Source organism: Bombus huntii, chromosome 13 (genome assembly GCF_024542735.1).
Source record: "Bombus huntii isolate Logan2020A chromosome 13, iyBomHunt1.1, whole genome shotgun sequence".
Lineage (NCBI taxonomy): Eukaryota > Metazoa > Arthropoda > Insecta > Hymenoptera > Apidae > Bombus > Bombus huntii.
In genome coordinates, this window is record NC_066250.1 from 3,501,230 (window position 1) to 3,519,073 (window position 17,844).

At 48.3% G+C, this 17,844-nt stretch overlaps 1 protein-coding gene across 2 annotated transcripts; it reads right to left on the bottom strand.

Moving 5' to 3' along the window:
- Positions 1-5,878: 5,878 nt before the first annotated feature.
- LOC126872449 (polycomb group protein Psc-like) lies at positions 5,879-15,038 on the bottom strand. 2 transcript variants are annotated; one of them, XM_050632409.1, is made up of 4 exons: positions 13,591-15,038; positions 11,574-11,714; positions 10,509-11,110; positions 5,879-10,285 (listed from the first exon to the last, which is right to left on the bottom strand). In XM_050632409.1, the coding sequence occupies exons 2-4, from the start codon at positions 11,689-11,691 to the stop codon at positions 8,501-8,503; spliced, it is 2,505 nt and encodes an 834-aa protein (XP_050488366.1). In that variant the 5' UTR covers positions 11,692-11,714; positions 13,591-15,038; the 3' UTR covers positions 5,879-8,500. The 2 variants fall into 2 exon arrangements, with proteins under 2 accessions (XP_050488366.1, XP_050488368.1); XM_050632411.1 differs by lacking the exon at positions 13,591-15,038 and adding an exon at positions 12,750-13,050.
- Between the last annotated feature and the right edge of the window lie 2,806 nt (positions 15,039-17,844).

Here is a 17,844-nt window from a genome sequence, read left to right on the forward strand (position 1 = left end):
AGAACGACAGTTCGTCCGAACGTTTGTTCTCTGGTAATAATCGTAGCTTTATTCTTCGATCGGATATCATACACGAAAACAAAGGCATTGTCGTAGATGACGAAAGGCAAAATTTGGCTCGCGGAGGTCTCGAAGGACCGAAAAGATTCGAAAGCAAACTCGAGATAACGGTATAGCTCGGTCCGATCGGCTGGTTCTTTGCTTGTTTGGTCTAACAATTTGCGACTTTTCTGCTCCGGAGGGTCAATTTTCTCACGATGAACGAAGGTTCGAACGTCGGCATGGAACAGGAACAGGCGACAGGTCATAAATTATCGCGAACACATGCAAATATATCGGTTCTAGAATTGTTTTCCCATCTGCGTACCTAAGTGTCCGAATGCGAGTCTTCGTGTGCAAGTACAGCGTACAGATCTCCGTGACGTGCACCAGCTCGCTATTTGCACGTACGCCGCGCTTGCGCCGTCGAATAATCTTTCAATCCGCCAACGCTTTCGTCTCACCAGGGACACCGGTAGACGTCATCTTCCTCGAGATCATCGTTAAAAATCCAACGACGTTGGCCTTGGAAAAATGTATCGCTCGGCAGCAGCGCGTAACAGTTTCGGCGGATGATCGGCGATGATGTCGGTAGCAGGACGATGTGAATTGGCAATATCGTTAGAACGAATCGCCAACGATTGGAGATCCGATGATACGGGTGTTGAAAATAAAATGGACGAGCATCTTGTGAACGATAGACGCGGAAAACGAACGTTACGCAACGTGTTACGAAAGACTGGAGAATTCGGCTGGTTAGATCGATGAGAACCAAAATGGCGGTAATACAGCGGTAGTCGAAGAGCTGGTTTCGTAAGTTGCGAACGGAAGAGCTAATCGTTTCGAAAGTTCAGAACGTAGGTACGCTAGTACGATGTATTAAGACGAAGCCGGCGGCGTCGTCTTTGTCGAGCATTCAATGCACCGTGACAATATGCATAATTAATCTCCATGCCGAACAATGAGTACGTTCGCGTTCGTGCACGCTGCATCGATGCGTTGCATCGCCTATCCAGCGAAAGAAAGATTCCACCAACTGGATGTTACGGTACGCGAACGTTTTTAAATTCGCGGAGGGTCAAGGTTCGAGACGTCCGCGAGGCAAGTCGGATGGATTCCAGGGAAGAGATCGCCGGTGAAAAACCGATGACGAATCTCGGATGACGAGGAAATATTAATTACGGGCGTTTTTAATTACACCAGTCAGCTATGAGGCAACTAACAGCGTACTCCCACCACGGCAATCGACCTTCCAATCCTGACACTCCCTGGGTGTACTTTAAGAACCGTTCCCCCTTCTACCGCTCCCCAAACAGTTGGAGGATGCCGACAAAAATATTCGCATGGTGCGTGTGCGTTCCCTTCCCCTCGATCCATCGAGCCCTACAGATCTCCCCTCTGGCATACATGGTTCGAAAACAGCGGCCGTAGGCTTCCTCCCGAAGCTTTCTCTGGAAGGATCCCTTGGAGGGCTATCCCCACCAGGAGTGCTTGGACGGATGGTCGGTCGTTTCGCTGTGGAACGCGGCTGGAATCACGAGCGAATGAGACGCCGCTAGATGGGCTCCGTAGCTGTCTCTTCCTTTGATCCTTTCTCCGCTTCCTCGGCTCGTTCTTTGTCGATCGTTCCGCGAATCGTTCCCTTCTTCGTGCATAGAACCTGTAGGTGATACGTGGGCGGCCCGATCTCAACATTTAGTCGGAGGATATACATTGGTATACGTATACAGGATCCCCAGTGAGCCTGCGCTGCGTTATCGGTCGATATACGCTTTTGGGAAATTTTCCACGTGTTTCGTGGAGCCGCGTGACGCCGATTCTCCTTCGTTCGCCTCCTGCTACTCCACCTATTTGCGTGTGCCGATCGAAAACGAGTCATTAAGGTTCTCTGCCACTCCCTCGTGCAACGTTTCGCGAACGAGGGCTGCTCTATCCAACTTGCCAGCTTTACCATATTGCCGATTTAGCAAAATCGTTCGTATTCCGCTTATCTTTGACTTAATTTCACCTCGCGCCAACGATCCTGCCTACAACCGTAAATCGTCGTAGACATCTCGATTACCGATCCTACGAGTAACATACAGTCACCTTGCTGAAAACAGCTCTTTCGAAAATGTTTTTCACGAAGACCAAGAAAACGATCCATTGATCGATTCGTTGACGCGTTCGAGTCCGCGGTAGGTGCCAGCGCCAGCCTGAACGGCGGCATCCTACGATCGCCTACGTGCAATCCTGTCGCAGACGGCCACGCCGTTTCGATAAACGGCCTACAAAGCCGTCGGAGGGGACGGGCCGATGCTTACATTCCCTGGAGCCCCTCCTGACATCGACTGTACGTGGGTACATTATTCATTCTCTACTACATTCGGCAGCAGGAGGGTGCGGACGAGTGTGTGCGTATCCCTCGTAGTCGATGACACGACACGCACTCGCGTCCCGTTTCTATGTGTGCCGTTCGTATAGATACGCGTGTACGTTTTCTCTCTTTTCCGACGCATCTGTCTTCCTCTGTGCCACCCCTCCCTTTCCTCCGTGTTTCTCCTTCTTCGTCTACCCTTCTACCTATACGGCCATCCTTCTTTCTCTTCGTTTACATCCGATTCATACCGTCTCGCTTGCGCTTTCCCCGCTTTCCTTTTTTTCTCTATCTATCCTCCCCTTCTTATCCCTCTGTCTCTTTCCTTCAGCCGCCTCTCTGTTCATCCACCCCTCGTCGGGTATTTTTCGTTTTCTTTCGCCTCTCTCTCTCTCTCTCTCTCTCCCTCCCTCCCCACCCCCCCCTCTCTCTCTCTCTCTCTTTTTTGTTCGTGTTCGATGCGAGCTTGTACGCGCAAACAGAAGCCAGTAAAAGGATAGCTCGGTGGGACGGAGGGCGACAAGGGCAGGCCGCGACGAAACGGCAGGATCGGTGGAGGGATCGAAGAGGTGGCGGCATTAGTGCGACCGACCGGGGCCACAGGGTGCGAGAAGAAAAGGGGGAGACCGAAATCGGAAGAGCATCAGGGAGAAAGAAGGAGAAGCGGGTTATTAGAGAGAGAAAGATGCGATTACCTCGATAGGCTGTAGCACACGATGCGCAGGGACAGGGTCGGATAGGTCTCGGTGATCGTGCCATTATCCTCCACGGGGACCGACCTTCCGCCTCGTGTACAAACGGCTCGCTCTAGGCACGCTCACCCCTCTTCACTTCCGACGCTCACGACGCACTTCCCTGGGGGAGGTTGTAGCCAATCAGCGGTCGAGTTTCCGTGGCCCGCGGCCGCAGGCTGACTCCACGTCTCCCGTACCTAATGTAGGTTGTCGAAGGTAGGCATCCTTTGTACCCTCCTTATCTTCTTACCTTCGTTCCCTACCTCCTACCTGGGCCGAAGGTAACGAAGGTCATTTATAGGACTTCGTACAGTATTCGCATCCTCTGTCGCTTCCCTCTTATTTCTTATACCGGTGGTTGGATCGACATACCAAAGTATTCTTCCAGGTAGTCGATATAACTTACCAGGGTGTTATACCTTTTTCAAATCCCCCATTTCCGCCATTTCACCAAGGTAATCTCTTCTTAATCATTTTCGAGGATCGTTTATGGGACGCCCGGTCATCGTAATTACCAAGCTTTCTTGAGCCATTCTATTTATTTCGTTCTATTGGTATTCCCCGATATTTTAAGATATCATTAAGATTGTATTAGACCTTTTTTTTTTTTTTTAATAACGTTTATTTAAACCAAGACACAATTTTAATACATTTGGGTATTCGCAATAAACTATGAATTTTGATGTGTTAGGCAAAGGTATATGCTATATTATGTGTCGGCGTTTTACATTTTTCGTGTTTAATACAATCTTTGGATTTAAGCCGCTGGGCAGCGGAGTTTTTACGTGAATTTTGTTTTCATTTGATCTTTTCTGCTCTGAAAACTTGGTCGCAAAACAGGACGCTTCGGTAGTCTACTTTTTGGAGATTGTATCAGATCGGTACTCGGTTGATCACTCGTTTTCTATCGTATTGCTATTTACGAACGATTATATCGTTAGTCTATTTTTCACGTTTACGATGTTCCACCAGCTGCGTACTTACCTCGCTCGAAGGGCTGCTTGGTTCCATCCGAACGCAAAAATGGCGTGTATGTGGAGGAGACATCGAATTAACACTCGTATCGCGAACAACTAAATAGTTCGCCCGTCTGTCTTTGCGTAATTTCTAAATCGCGTTTAATTGAACGATAAAACTCGCTGATCTTCGAAGTACGTTTCGAAGTATTATTTCGTATAATCCACGTACTAGTTGCGCGATGTTCAACAGGGTAACGTTAAGGGAAGAGGACGAGGTAACACGTACGCTTCTTTATGATTATACACATCACGATTTATTGACGAGCAATGGATCGTACACTTCATGTAACATGATTCTCAAAAACAATTTTAACAAAACATCAAAGTAAACGCTAGCTAATTAACGATAACAAACATTGCCGGTTACTATTCGCCGGCAAGATGTAAGGCGACGTTTTTAAACGCGCACAACCTCGCGATAATGACATGGATAATTAGATACTCGAACGATCAATGATATTAGATATATAAGTAGGTAGTAAGTAATATACGCGCTTATAGCCTGGGTTATTTCGCTGACTTAATCTACGGTAATTTTCGATTTTCTTCCTGTCGATTTTGATAAAACACAATACGCACGCCGCTTCGTTTACATGTTCCAGTCGCTTAAAAGTTCGATCATAACGCTCGGGTGGCGCGCAACGCTTGAAAGGAAAATCAGCAATCCTAGGACCGTTTTGTAAGCGACAACGAAAAAGTTTCGTAAAATGTTAAATCAAAGGTAGAAGATGGAGAACGAAGAAGGTTTGAAATATTTGAACAACTGTGTTCTCAGTGATTATCGATGTTCTTTGTTCGATTACAATTCACAGCTTGTTTATTATGGAGATACTGTATTGCGTTATACGTTTAATATTTATGAGAATGACATTGATAATAACTGCGTCGATTACTTGTATACTATTTCATGGAGTTACCGTGGAAATATTTTCGAAGCACAACCGATTACGTTTATCGTTACAATCCCTACAGTTTCCAAACAAAGGTTTCGCGTAATCGCGACGAACGATAGACTTCGCGATGTTAAAATATAACTTGTTCCGTATTCTTATTAATTTCGATAACTTGCTTTAAAATCTGAAACATTCGCATATAAGCTTTTCGATCACAAACACGCGATTTCGTTTCCCTTTTCCCTCTTTTTTTCTGACATCCTATGCTTACGATACGTCGTCTGTTTATTTTCTTCCGGGGGGGGGGGGGGGCACATTAGTTTCAAGAAATGTCCTCGAGATATTCCAAGTTGGAACGAATTCTTGATCCCTCGTCGTGGCGCAGCTATCTATTCTTCTGCGCGTTAAAGTCTTTCCGAACTGTAACTTTAGATACGATACATAACGGTTCGTGTTGTTAACAAGTACACGATCGTTGCTCCAAACAATGGGTTAATATTTCAAGTAGAACTTACGTAGGTATAGTCACATGGCAACTATTCAACTCTTGCAACAAATCAGATATTAAAATCTTCGCAGTCTTCGTGGGCTACGTTAATCGCTTTCGTAAACCATCGGTTCGAACGAACATTGTCTTACTAGTTGTTCAACGTGGGCATTTTATAATTGGCGGATCGATGGATAAAATTACGATCGATCGTGATGGTTGAACGTAACGTGATTCCGTTTAAAAAGGCCGTAGAAAAATAACATGTAAAAATCTGGGTCCCTTTTACTTCGCCGTAAATCCTAACGAACTGTGTCTCTAATGTAATCCTCGTTTTCCTAAACTGGCAGTTCTTTTTTTTTTTTTTTTTTGATTATTAGCTAATTCGAAATCGTGTGGTTCCCTTCTTTTCCCAAATATCGTCGACCACGCGTAACCATGTAACTAATTGATGCAAATTTCCTAAGCGAGATTCGAACGTCCGACTTCGCCGCGAATCGTGGGTATCGATATTCTCCATTGTTTCTTCGCACTCGTTGGCACCGTTCCCCTATTTTCAGTATTTATCTCGACCAGACGTTTAAAACACTTACTTTTACATACCCACCTTGATTCTCATTCCACCATCGACATACATCTTTTTTACGCAACGTGTACGCTCGATCGATGTGCAATACCGGAAACGCTGAATTATTCTGATCGTTCGAGTAGGATTTGGTTTCCTAGTAAACGTTTCGTTTAAAATTTCTTTGAAATCATCGTGTTCATCTTTATTGCTGTCCTTGTACGAACAGAAGCAGTCTGTACAAATTCCGATACAGCATTAAAAATCGCCATATATCACGCACAACGAGCTCACAGCGCACTCGATGCTATTCTTTATCCGAATGTTTTCAAAAACCGCTCGATCGTATCGATCTCGGACGATAATAATACCTATAATATATTATTCGTAAATCAGTAACAGCGATATGAGTTTATACGTCTTCGTAGAATAAAAACTCCCTTAATATTATAGGATACGACGTACGGGTGGTAGGTACGTATTTTGCATATTTAAACTTCCAATTCGAAACGGTACACCCCGATACGAAGAATCGAGTGTACATTACAAAGATTTTACAAAGCTCCTCGAAGCTTCTCACCTAATTTTTTTAAAGGGTTGCCCGTTGTTATATGTACTACTAGCATGTTCCCCTCTTTCTTTGTTTTTTTCTTTCTTTTTCTTTTCTTCTTCTTCTTCTTCTTCTTTTTTCCTTTTACCAGGAAATTATAATCGGCCTTCTATCGCAATAAATCGCTCGTAATATATTATATGATAATAGACGATAATTAAATTGCACTAGTACATTGCACACGTTCTCTGGCGTTCTTTGGCATCTCTATGAAGTACATATTTCTCTAAGGTTCTAAAAAAAGGAACGACAACACGTGGGGACGAGAAAGTTTATCCTTCATCCATCCGCCGTTCCACTCTAACCATTCATCCGCTATCCTTGTCTCTACATCCCTTAACCATACGTTATGCTACGTCTAATATATCTCTGTCAGGCGTTGTGCCATTGCCAATAAAGCGGATCAGCCAAATTGCCGACTCTTTCCGCAAATGAATTTGTCAGGCCTGACCACAAGTAGGTATACTAATTTGCATTTAATGGTTGATCATAGACAGACAGACACACACATACGTACATGCATTACAAACATACCGCCGTTGTTTCTCATTTGAGAGGGAAAGACACAGGGTAACACGTGTGTTATTCGTTTTGTCGCTATTTTCTTCTCTTTTAATGTAAAACATTCTGTACCAGACGATCTTCTTTTAGTCTTGTTCATTTTGAAAAAAGTATCTAATAGAATATATTTACTCGCGCTGTATTAAATGTCACAATCATTCTTTCACTTTCACCTCTCGAGCTGCCGCTCTAGTTTATGCTACCGGGTGTACCATGTGTCTTCACACCCACACGAAACTCATCACGTTTTACGAAACATTATAGGAAGCGGGGCAAAATATATGGTAACGTACAGCCTTTGGATTGGTCACGTAGGAATCTTATTTCCGTAAGAGCGTCTTCTAAATCTAATAATAGGAAGTGGTAATATCGAGCGATTTGGTCAGCATCTCTGATCTTAAGCGGCTGTTTAAATGATATCAGATATCACGAAAAATAACGACTCAGGCTATTACAAGTACTTTGAACTTTACGCGAGAACCAAACCTAAATGTAACTTTGATCTCGCGAAAATCCTGGAGAACGTGGTCGTTTTTATTGGCCGATTCGATGACACTAGGGTCGGATCTAAGTCTAAACCTCGAACTTCCATTTGCGTTTGACGATACGTTCAACGTGGAAGTAAAACTAAAGTAGAAGCTCAAAAAGTAAAAACTGTGCAAGCTGTGACCAGACGATGACGCTGAATGAGAAAACACATATTTATAGAAGGATACGTTCACCTCGCGGTCGATTATTCGTATAATTATCTGGATTCTGAGTCGGACACTCGGATGTAACGTAATGGCGGTCAACATTTCGTTGCTTCACTTTACTGAGATTCAACGAATTTATTCAGTTACTCTTTAAAGCGATTAAGCAGTGAAACGCTGGCTGGCCGCCTCGCGGCGATCGGATTAATATTAACCCAACCTAATCTGACAACTAAAGCCAGCCGCCGGTTATACGTAAAGAGAAAAATCGTTCAAAGCGATCGATCTTTGTAACACGTTCGAAAATCATCGGAGAGGACGCTTCTCGTCGACAACTTTATCGCTTTAGCTGCAGTGGACGAGTGCATAAAAATAAAATAAAAATCAAATCTTCTTCGCGATAGTTTGCTCATTCTCGGTAACGATCTTTAAAGTTGGACAAAAGTCAGAGACACCGACCAGATTGTTGGCTATTACCATAGGAAGTGGTGAAAAGAATGGAGGATACGCAGGAGGATAGCTCGTACTGTTAGCGGAGAAAGAATTACGGTGGCTGTTGCGAGGCAGAATTGAAGTAACTGACTCTTTGATTCCTGTATTGCGACGCGACCACAGCCTGAGGATTAGGAATGTGCCTGATACTCAAGTTTGGTTTGATTTTCATTCCGAAACCGGAGATTCTTTGATGAGGTTGCGGTATTCGCAGAGCGACTTTGCTGGCGAGGTTGGCAGAGCTGAGTACCAAAGGATCGATCGAATTCTCGTCGGTGATGCAGCCGCTTAACAGGGACACAGCCGCGTCGGAAAGTGTCACTAGATTGGAGTCTTGACCTCGTCGTTGCTCCAAGTCTTTCGCTTTTCCTCTTAGTAAGTTTCCTGTAGGGATCGATGGTCGCGATGGCCTTGGTTTCAACAAGGACAGGGAACAGGATGACGAGGAGGAGGAGGAGGACGACGACGACGACGACGACAAAGAGGACGAAGGTGAAGAGGACGACGAAGAGGCAGGGGACGAGGAATAATTACCGACCGATAAATTCGCAGACAGATCGAGAACGTTATTGTGAACCGCTCCACCGCTGCTTAGATCCAGTGGGATCTCGTATTTGGAATTGTTCGGTTCTAAAATGGCGCTCGACGTGGCAAACCCGGAAGGCTTGGCGACGCGCAGTGGCGCTAGTGGTGGCGGACCTTTCTTTTTCGGAGGGGCGCTGACCTGAATGGGCGCAGCATGTTGTTCCTCTTTCGTCTTCGACATTGTTTTCAACGCGTCGCGCATCTGTTTCTCAGCCAACAAGCTTCTCACACGATTCGCTTTACTTTCGCGCAATTGTTTCTCGAGTTTCTCTCTGTTCAAGTTATCGATCTTCTCCCCGTTGTTTTGCACGCGTTGCTTCGCTTTATCCCGGAAATTGTCGCTGGCTTCGTTCACGGCTACCAGACCCAATCTTCGAAGAATCTCCTCGTCCTTCTTCGGACGTTCTGGTTCGACCTGTTCCACTCTTTTCACGATTTCCGGCAAAGTTTCTTCCTTCTTCGACGATGATCTACAACTCTGCTGTATGCTTCTCTGATCCACCTTATCGACCGAGGCGGAAGTATCCTCCGTCGGAGGAGTAGTTATATTTTGTGCGATTCGAACGACCTCGTCGGGTATGCTGTCTATAATTTCTTCGATGGTCTCCTCTGTCTCTCCGAGGTTCTCTTTCGTAACTGCACCTTCCCCTGGAGCCACCAACGCGCCTGTCGATCGTTGCTGACTTATCGTCGTCGCTTTGATCTTTTCTCGTCTAACGGCTCTCATCTGCAGCAATTTCTCTTTTGCCTGGCCGGTCGCGCTACTCGACGTGATTCTCGGTGGACACGGGGTCAACCGAACCTTCAGTTTCAATAGATCCTCCCGCGGCGTGGTGGTGATCTCAGCGATCACTCGTTTGTTTCGTCGTTTCCTGTGCTTGTGGTGTTCCAGCTTCGTCAGGTCTTTGGTCTTGGAACTCTCAGGTGCGTGATTGTTTTGTATCGGTACGAGATTAGGAGTCCTCATAACCGGAGTCACTTTGCACCTCGGTTTCTTCGCCTTCGGTTCCTTGTCGCGTTCCAAATTGGTCTTCAAGGATCGAGGGGGTACGTTGCTGCTTTCTAAAATCCTACGAGCCTCGACTTCGCACTCCTGCGGCGGCTTGGGGCTCGGCGGTGGTGTCGGCGGCCTCTGAATATTTTCCATGGTCGCGGTATCCTCGGTCGTTTCGTCGTTGAAGGAACTGTCGCTCGATTGAGGAATAATAGCCTCCCGGCGCGTAATGCGATAAAACAGCTTCATGGGTGCTTCCTGCAACGTCAAAATTATCGCTTCCCCTATGGTATCTTGCAGCATCACGAGAGTTCTAAATACGACTGACGCAATAGGAAATGATTATGACTATCGCGAGGTAGACGATCGACCTCCATCGCGCGACCATGAGTTACCGACGAACACGATGCGAAAGGAAAGTAAATTATGGGCTCGCTAAATAACAGGGCAGAAGGGGTAAATGATAGGGGAAGAAACTCACTCTTTTCCAGCCGAATATGCAGGCGAGGTCCAGTAGAGTCCACGATTGGTCCAGTACCGTCGTTTTCGTGCTACTGCGCCGGTTCTCGTCGCTCTTCTCGCAGAGAATCTCGATTTTGTTGACGATCGCCCCGTAAGAATTCGCCTCCTCCCATCCTCTCTTCAGCATCAACAATCGCACCAGATGACGAACCGTCACTCCTGCCGGACACTTGAGATACCGCGTGCTTCGAACCTTGATCGGCTCCTCGTGTTTCGTTTGATCGGTATTGTTCGCTCGGTGTCGTGACCCGACACGGTTCTCCGGCTCGCGAGCGACCGCCTCCTCTTCCGGTTCGTCGAGCTCGCACAAGCTCAGGCTGACGAAATCGTCCAAGGTTAAGTCTAGAGCACCCAATGGAAGGGCTAAAGGTGGGCATTGCGGATTGACCAGCCGGAAATGACGCCTTCGTTCGAGCTCCGACCGGAAGAGGCCGGGTACTACGAGATACACCAGTCGTTGTAGCTTTACGTCCGGCAAGAGCGGCGGAGACGTTGCGACATTGCACACGGGACACGCTCTGGCACCACTGCTCAACCTTCTGACTATGCAACCTCTGCAAACTGAGCATCGTTCCACTCGTACCTATTTTATATTCCAAGCGTGTTCTTTCCGATGTTTAATTACGCTCGTTCCATCGCGAACGCGGAATCTTTACGTTCGAAAAATCTCTATTCGTCGGGAGAATATGAGAACGCGCGGAACGAACAGCGCCAGCGGTTAGTCACCCTTCTCGAATTTAGCCACCCTGCCGGAGGGGCGGACGAAGCGGATGGACTATTTCACGCACGCGAAGTAGATACGGCCGTTGGAGGTACGGCACGGTACACGCGTCGTTATTTCGCGTCGTCACCGAACGATATTCATCGACGACTTCGCTACGTTATAGCTTTTTTCTCATGCAAATTAATGTTAACGAGCCGATGAAACGCGAGTCAGATGAGCGAAAATCGTACGATGACCGGCGACGAGTAACGAGATGGGACGAGCGTTACTACGGAACACGGAATTGAAAGAAATACTAACAAGAATGTAGACATTCCACGAGGGTCGTTGCGTCTATGAGGTAGCCTCTGCAGAGAGGACACACGATATGTTCGTTCAAGTCTTTAACCAGCGGCTTCTCCCTCTCCTTTGCCTCCATGTCGTTAGTCGATTCTGAAACAGCTGTGCCATTCGGATTGTTAATCCACGGGACCAAAGAGCAACGATTAGATGCTTTTTTTAAATTAACTGCGCAGCTTGCTGTGGTCGCCGTGCACGTCGCACGGAATCATAATTCGCGCTTGCGTAAAAAATTTCCACGCATTGTCGCGATTCGTCGTACGTCGTCGACAGCGAGTCGAATCGGTGATCGCCGATCTGCGGCTTATCTAAAATTAAATCGCGTAACGTTACGCGTTAATGTACCGACGTGCGCGATATCGATGCGCGTTCTAATAACGGTCGCAGGATTCCGAAATGCAGGTAGCCGCGCGCACTAGCTCGAGGGGGGAAACACACGCACGTAATCGCGTTAAGATACGTTCGAAGCAGCGATTTCCATTTACGCGAGACTCGTGCGTACCGTCGATATATTTAGAATAATGAAATATCTCGTGAAATGCAAGGGGGGAGAAACGAGTTACGCCGGGGCTTTAAGGTCTATCTCTTAAAGGGGATGGTTTCTCTTCCGTTTCTCCTATCCGTGTCTATCTGTGCAACGATATTCGATAATATTTTCGACCAGATGGTTGCCACGTACGGTCTCGTTCACGACGAACATGCGTGAGACGAGATTTAGTCGGTATCGCGCGAGCGAATCTGATTTCGCGCGTGCTGTGCTCTCGCGAACGGTTCGCGCGCGCGCGCCAGCGCTACGGCGCTGCTGTAACAGCTTTTCGCGAACGGCCGTTAACTGGTGGCTAACGAGGAAGCGGCTTCCTATCAAGTTTCGTAGCCGTACGATGGTGGGAGATTTAGCAAGATTTCGTAGGCAACGAACGGGAAACGCGTTTGTCGAAGTATCGCGCGACGAGCAACGAGATCCTCGCGTGAAAGGTATACTTGACAGTGAAACCAGCTTAGTCACGCGATACGTCGGCTTGGAAAAACTAGGTTTTTAGAGCTCCCGCGTACAGATCTCCCGCGCGACAATAACAGAGGCCAAGTGTCACTGCGCATGGCTAACGAACTCGAAGAAAGGAGGAAAGGCTCGACCACCTGCGTCGACGACATAGTCGACGGCTCCGCGTTCGTGCAATTTCGCTCTGCGAATGATCCGTCAAGGCCGGGAACGCGACAGAAAAGAGGTTGGTTTACGAGGAATGGCAAGAGTAATGAAGAACTTGGAGGAAAGGGGGAAAGAAGAAAGAGAGAGAAAGAGAGAGAGAGAGAACGTGCAAGCGAGGGGCAAAGAGAGAGAGAGAGAGAGAGGAGGAGAGAGAGAGAGAGAGAGAGGAAGGACGAGTAGAAGGGCTTCTGCGTTCGAACTTGAGAAAGGTCTGGCGCCAAGCGAGCGGAGAGAGAAAGAGAGAGAGAGAGAGACCACCTAATTCGTTGATCGCCGTTGTTACGGATCGACGCGATTCTCCAGAGAATCGCGATCTTCGTTCTTGGACTTGGAAACGTCCGCGCGATGCCGATCACGTCTCGCATGCTCGCGACGAATCGTCACGAGGCCACGGCTGATACGATCGAAGGAAGAAAGTAAATTGGACGGCGAGACGGTAAAGAGTAAACGGGAGGAGAGATATAATAGAAAGAGCGGCGATGGAGAATCGCGAGGGTAAGCCGTCGTCGATAGGAGCGTTGCCACGGTAACATCGGTGGTTCGAGCGTTTTTGCTGGAACGTCGACGTATACCGGTCCGAGAGAGCACGGTAGCTATTCCAGGCAACAGGATCTCGCGGGTAGAGCATCGGCATCGCGGCGAGCAGCGGCGGTGTCCTATCTTCGGCGGAGGATCGCGAGTACCGAGCGTAGTACGGGCTTGTTGGTCGATTCACGCGACTACCATACGTTTCGCAGGGCGGTATACAGAGGCTTACGTGTAGGTGCTTACCAGCGTAGCGAGAGAGATGGTCGCCGTGGCCAGCAGCGAGCTGCCGTCCCGGCTGGCAGCGGAACGTAGCAGCGGACGTGGCAACGACGGTGTTCTTGGTTGCCGTATCGCTTCTCGCGGTGCAGCGGGCGAAGAGAGGTGGCAACGCCGCTCCGTCCGTCGGCGTGCGGCGCCCCGAGGCTCTCTCTCGCGATAGCGCGCTCGTTGTCGTCGCTCACGCCGTCGCACTCCTCACCATGGTCGTCACGAACCCGTGACCGCGAGCAATCCTGATAACTTGCACGCCGCGAGCTACGTACCATCACGTCCCTGCTGCCTGCGAGCACAGCGCCGCGCACATGTCCGACGATTTCGACCCGATTCTCTCTTTTTCCTTCCCCCTTCCTTCCTTCCTTCTTTACTTCCTTCCTTCCTTCCTTCCTTCCTTCCTTCCTTCCTTCCTCCTTTCCTTCCTTCCTTCCACGCTCTACTTCCCTCTCTTTCGCTCCTCCACTCGCTCTCCTCCGTCTATCTCTCTCCCCTTGTTCCTCCTTTCCTACGTTTTTCTTCTTTCCTCGATCGTTCTTCCTACGTGTTTCCGTCGGCCCTACTCGCCGAACGAACAGAACAGAAAACGAAACTCGATCGCGCCTTTGTTATCCTCGTGCACGACTTTCTTCCTCGATCCACGTCGTAGCCGTCGTCGTTGCCGCGATTGTCCCGTCGACGACGTGGTTGTCGATCGACCGGTGGGTCGACAGGCGCGCGCGCGCGCTCTTGCCCGTGACGTTCCTTCTTTCTCTCGCTCTCGCTCTCCCCTCTTCGTGGCCTTTTTCTCCGTCTCTGTCGCTCGATCTTCCCCTCCGCGCTGCCCTCCTCCTCCACGAGGACTCACGGGGTCTTGTCTCGCGACTCGACGTAACGTAACCGCTCTCTCTGGCCACGACTCGATTCGGTGCACTCGGCCGACTCTCGAACGAGTGCGACGATGCACGATGATATCGGGGATCCGGTGGCGGCGGTGGCGGCGGAGGCGGCGGTAGAGGCCAACGAGAGAGTGTGTGCAGCGGTGGCGCCGAACTGCGGCGGTAGCCGCTGCCACTTTTCGATACGGTGCGATTAGAACGACGCTGCACGGAAACGACGGGAAGACACGGGCACTGTTCGTATCGACCCCGCCTAAACCCCGCCTCGCTGCGACGGAGCCGCACGAGCGACGCCGAGCGTCGGCGAGCGTCGACGAACCAGCCGGTTTCCTTTTCCGACTTCGTCCTTTTCGGTCGTTCCGACCTTTCCTCTTCTTGTTCAACACCCCTTCTCCTCCTCTTAGTACTCCGCTTACGTTTTCACCTTTCGCATCCCTCGATCGTCGGATTCGTCGATGAATTCATCGACCGATTCGTCGATCGATCGCAGTCCAGGCGAAACCGTTCTATCGTCCAGCGTCCGCTCGCAAGCTGCTAAAGAGCCGACTGATCGATTCGAAGCTAGATCGACCGTAGATCGTCCCGCTTTTGTACACCGACGCGCGAAAGCAACGGTTCGTACCCGACGTATCTTCTTCGCCCCTTGCATCCGTTGTTCGCGAAAACGACGCTTTCTTCGTCCGCTACGAAGCAGCGGTGAATGCCTCACCGGAGATTAGGACGCTCGAATAAACCGAAACCAGCGCGTTTTCGAATCGGAAAGGAACGCGATCGAAGTATAGGTACGCGCGTGTAATCGGCGCGAGGAACTCCATGGACCGTACGATGTCCCTTTCCATGTCGCTCTAATTACCAGATGCCTTTAATATGTTACGATCACGGTACATTCGACGTAAAAAGCCGCTTTCCAACAGTTACGGATCGCCATCCGTTTCCTGTGAAACATCGTAGGTATCTACAGCGACGAATCTGCGTACGACAAATACGTACGGACGTGACGGTGGTACTGCGTGCTAATAAATATGGGACACCGGTAACGAAGCTGCTTATTAAACGCGTTCGATCGGCGATTCGTCGAGGCCTCCGGTTTCGTAACTTTGGCCTGTGTGTCAAAGAAACGAGGCAGTCGTGATTGGCAAACGAGGCAAACGTGGCTGCGCGATCGTAAAAGCGTTATTCTAGTTACGATAGCTACGCATACAGGCACACCGTCTGCCGATAACGCGCTACGAAAGTCACCGAACCGTATTCGAGAAATATCTTGCGCACCAACAGCGTGTCGCCCGCCGGCAGATCGCACGCTATTGTAAATTTAAATTGTTGCGCTATTTATAGAACGAATAACCAACGAGATGTCCCTGATTGGCCGCGCCGCGTACTTTTCGCGCGTTTCTCCGATTCTTTTCATGACCGATTCTCCCATCGTCGCGCGTTTTCTCGCACCATCTTCCTAGACGTTGCTCGCGTCTATCCAACTTGGATAGAACCCGACTTTAATTTTCTTCTCAACGAAGCGTCGTGAAAGGGCTTCGGTGTCGATTTCGGCGATGCGGGCTCGACGTCTCGAAGAGAGAATTCAGTCCACGACACGACGTAACTATGGAAAATCGTAGCGTCATACGAGACGTGTTTAGACGCTCGAGATTCGTAGCTCTCGTTTTTCGGTAAGAGCGTCGACGATTTTTATTCGAAAGTACGATTTTAGCGCGAAAGTCGAGCGAAAAGAAGCGCGGTTATGCGTGTACACCAGCGCGAGTACAGAGCAGAGGGGGAGAAAGAGAGAGAAGTACGAGAAGTCGACTGATCGATCGGCGGCGACGCGGTAGACCGCTTCATAACGACATCGCCTTGAAAAGAGACAGTCGCCGGGCGAACCCGGTTTTGCGTCCATCGAAGCAGCACGACTCTCTGGTCGATCGACGCTGATGGGCGGACGAATGGGCATGGTTATAGTTGGTAAAATGGCGCCAGGCTCCGTCCACTTTAACCACCCATACGACTGTGCGCAGTTGCGGCTCCGCCTGTAAACTGCGCGCGCTGCCTGCCTCGCACTTGTATCTTCCGTCTCGAATCTCCGACGTACGTTGATTGTTTTAGCTTTTTCGCTAATTTCTTTGGCTTTAGATTTTCTCTTACGAAATTTCGTCGGAAAATAGCGATATTTTTGGAGAGGAGAAACGGACGGCTTCGATATTTCACGAATAAACGATAAGCGCTTAAGAAGCGAGACAGTCTCGTCAACGTACGAAATGGGACGATATGTTGCACGCCGGGACTATTTCGTGAAGCTTAAACGGCTAAGCGGTTATGATTACAGCGGATGCGTGTCCTGACAGTAAACGTTCCGATGAACTCGATACGTCCAAGTAATCGATATATACATACTAGATTCCTACGAGTGCACGCATTTCTTCGCATATTTCGTTCGTCGTAACGACCATTCGTTAGATAACACGTATCCGCTGCGATCGTAACCTAACTTTCGCGATCCGATGGTTGAGTCATTTTCGACGCAGTAGGCTTAGCGCGATTCAACGTGTAACTTGCAGTTTTAGCTTTTACTTGCTCGGCATTGATAGCGAGACGATTCAACAAATTTCAAACTTTCTTTTATCGAATAGAAGTTGTACGTTGTATTCCTAGCTTTGTCGGTTTGCAAGGTTTGCAGCAACACTGACTCGTTCTCAGTTATTATTTTGTTTAGTTATTATTTAGTTATTATTTAGTTTAGTTAGTGACATATCTTACCTACGATCGGTCCCTTGATGTTGTTCCAATGACTCACGACGATTTCTTTGTGGCCTGTGTTTCTTTCAAGACAGCGTCTCCTCTAAAATCGACAGTTTTGCACTTACACCGCAATCAATGGCAAGCGGCGATATATGTTTTGTTCTTCTTTGTCCGTGTAACGAAGATATTTGTGAGAGAAAATTGTACAAATTTGAATGTACATACTGAACATGTGGGTTCGAACTGGACCTACTGTTCTACTTTCTTACGTACGTAATTCGCGATTCGTATTCCGAAGGTTAATACGATAATTTTCACTGGAAAATCACTGATTACTCGGAAAGTCACGTGAATAACGTGTCTAAAGACTAAACTACGTATCGAATGCTGTCACGACGGATCAGCTAGCTACACCTATCTATATGATATTTAACCTCCTGCCCTACAATTTAAGTTCCGAATGCGGCCAAGAGAAAAAAATGTTTGACGCGTGTAGCCCGAAGAACGTACGTTTTATGCTCGTGTTGTTTATGTTTGGCCCGAAGGACGTACCACCTTTTTCGCACGTGTTCTTCGTGTTGGGTCGAAGTCAGTGAGCCGCGAGTCTAACTCGACGTTG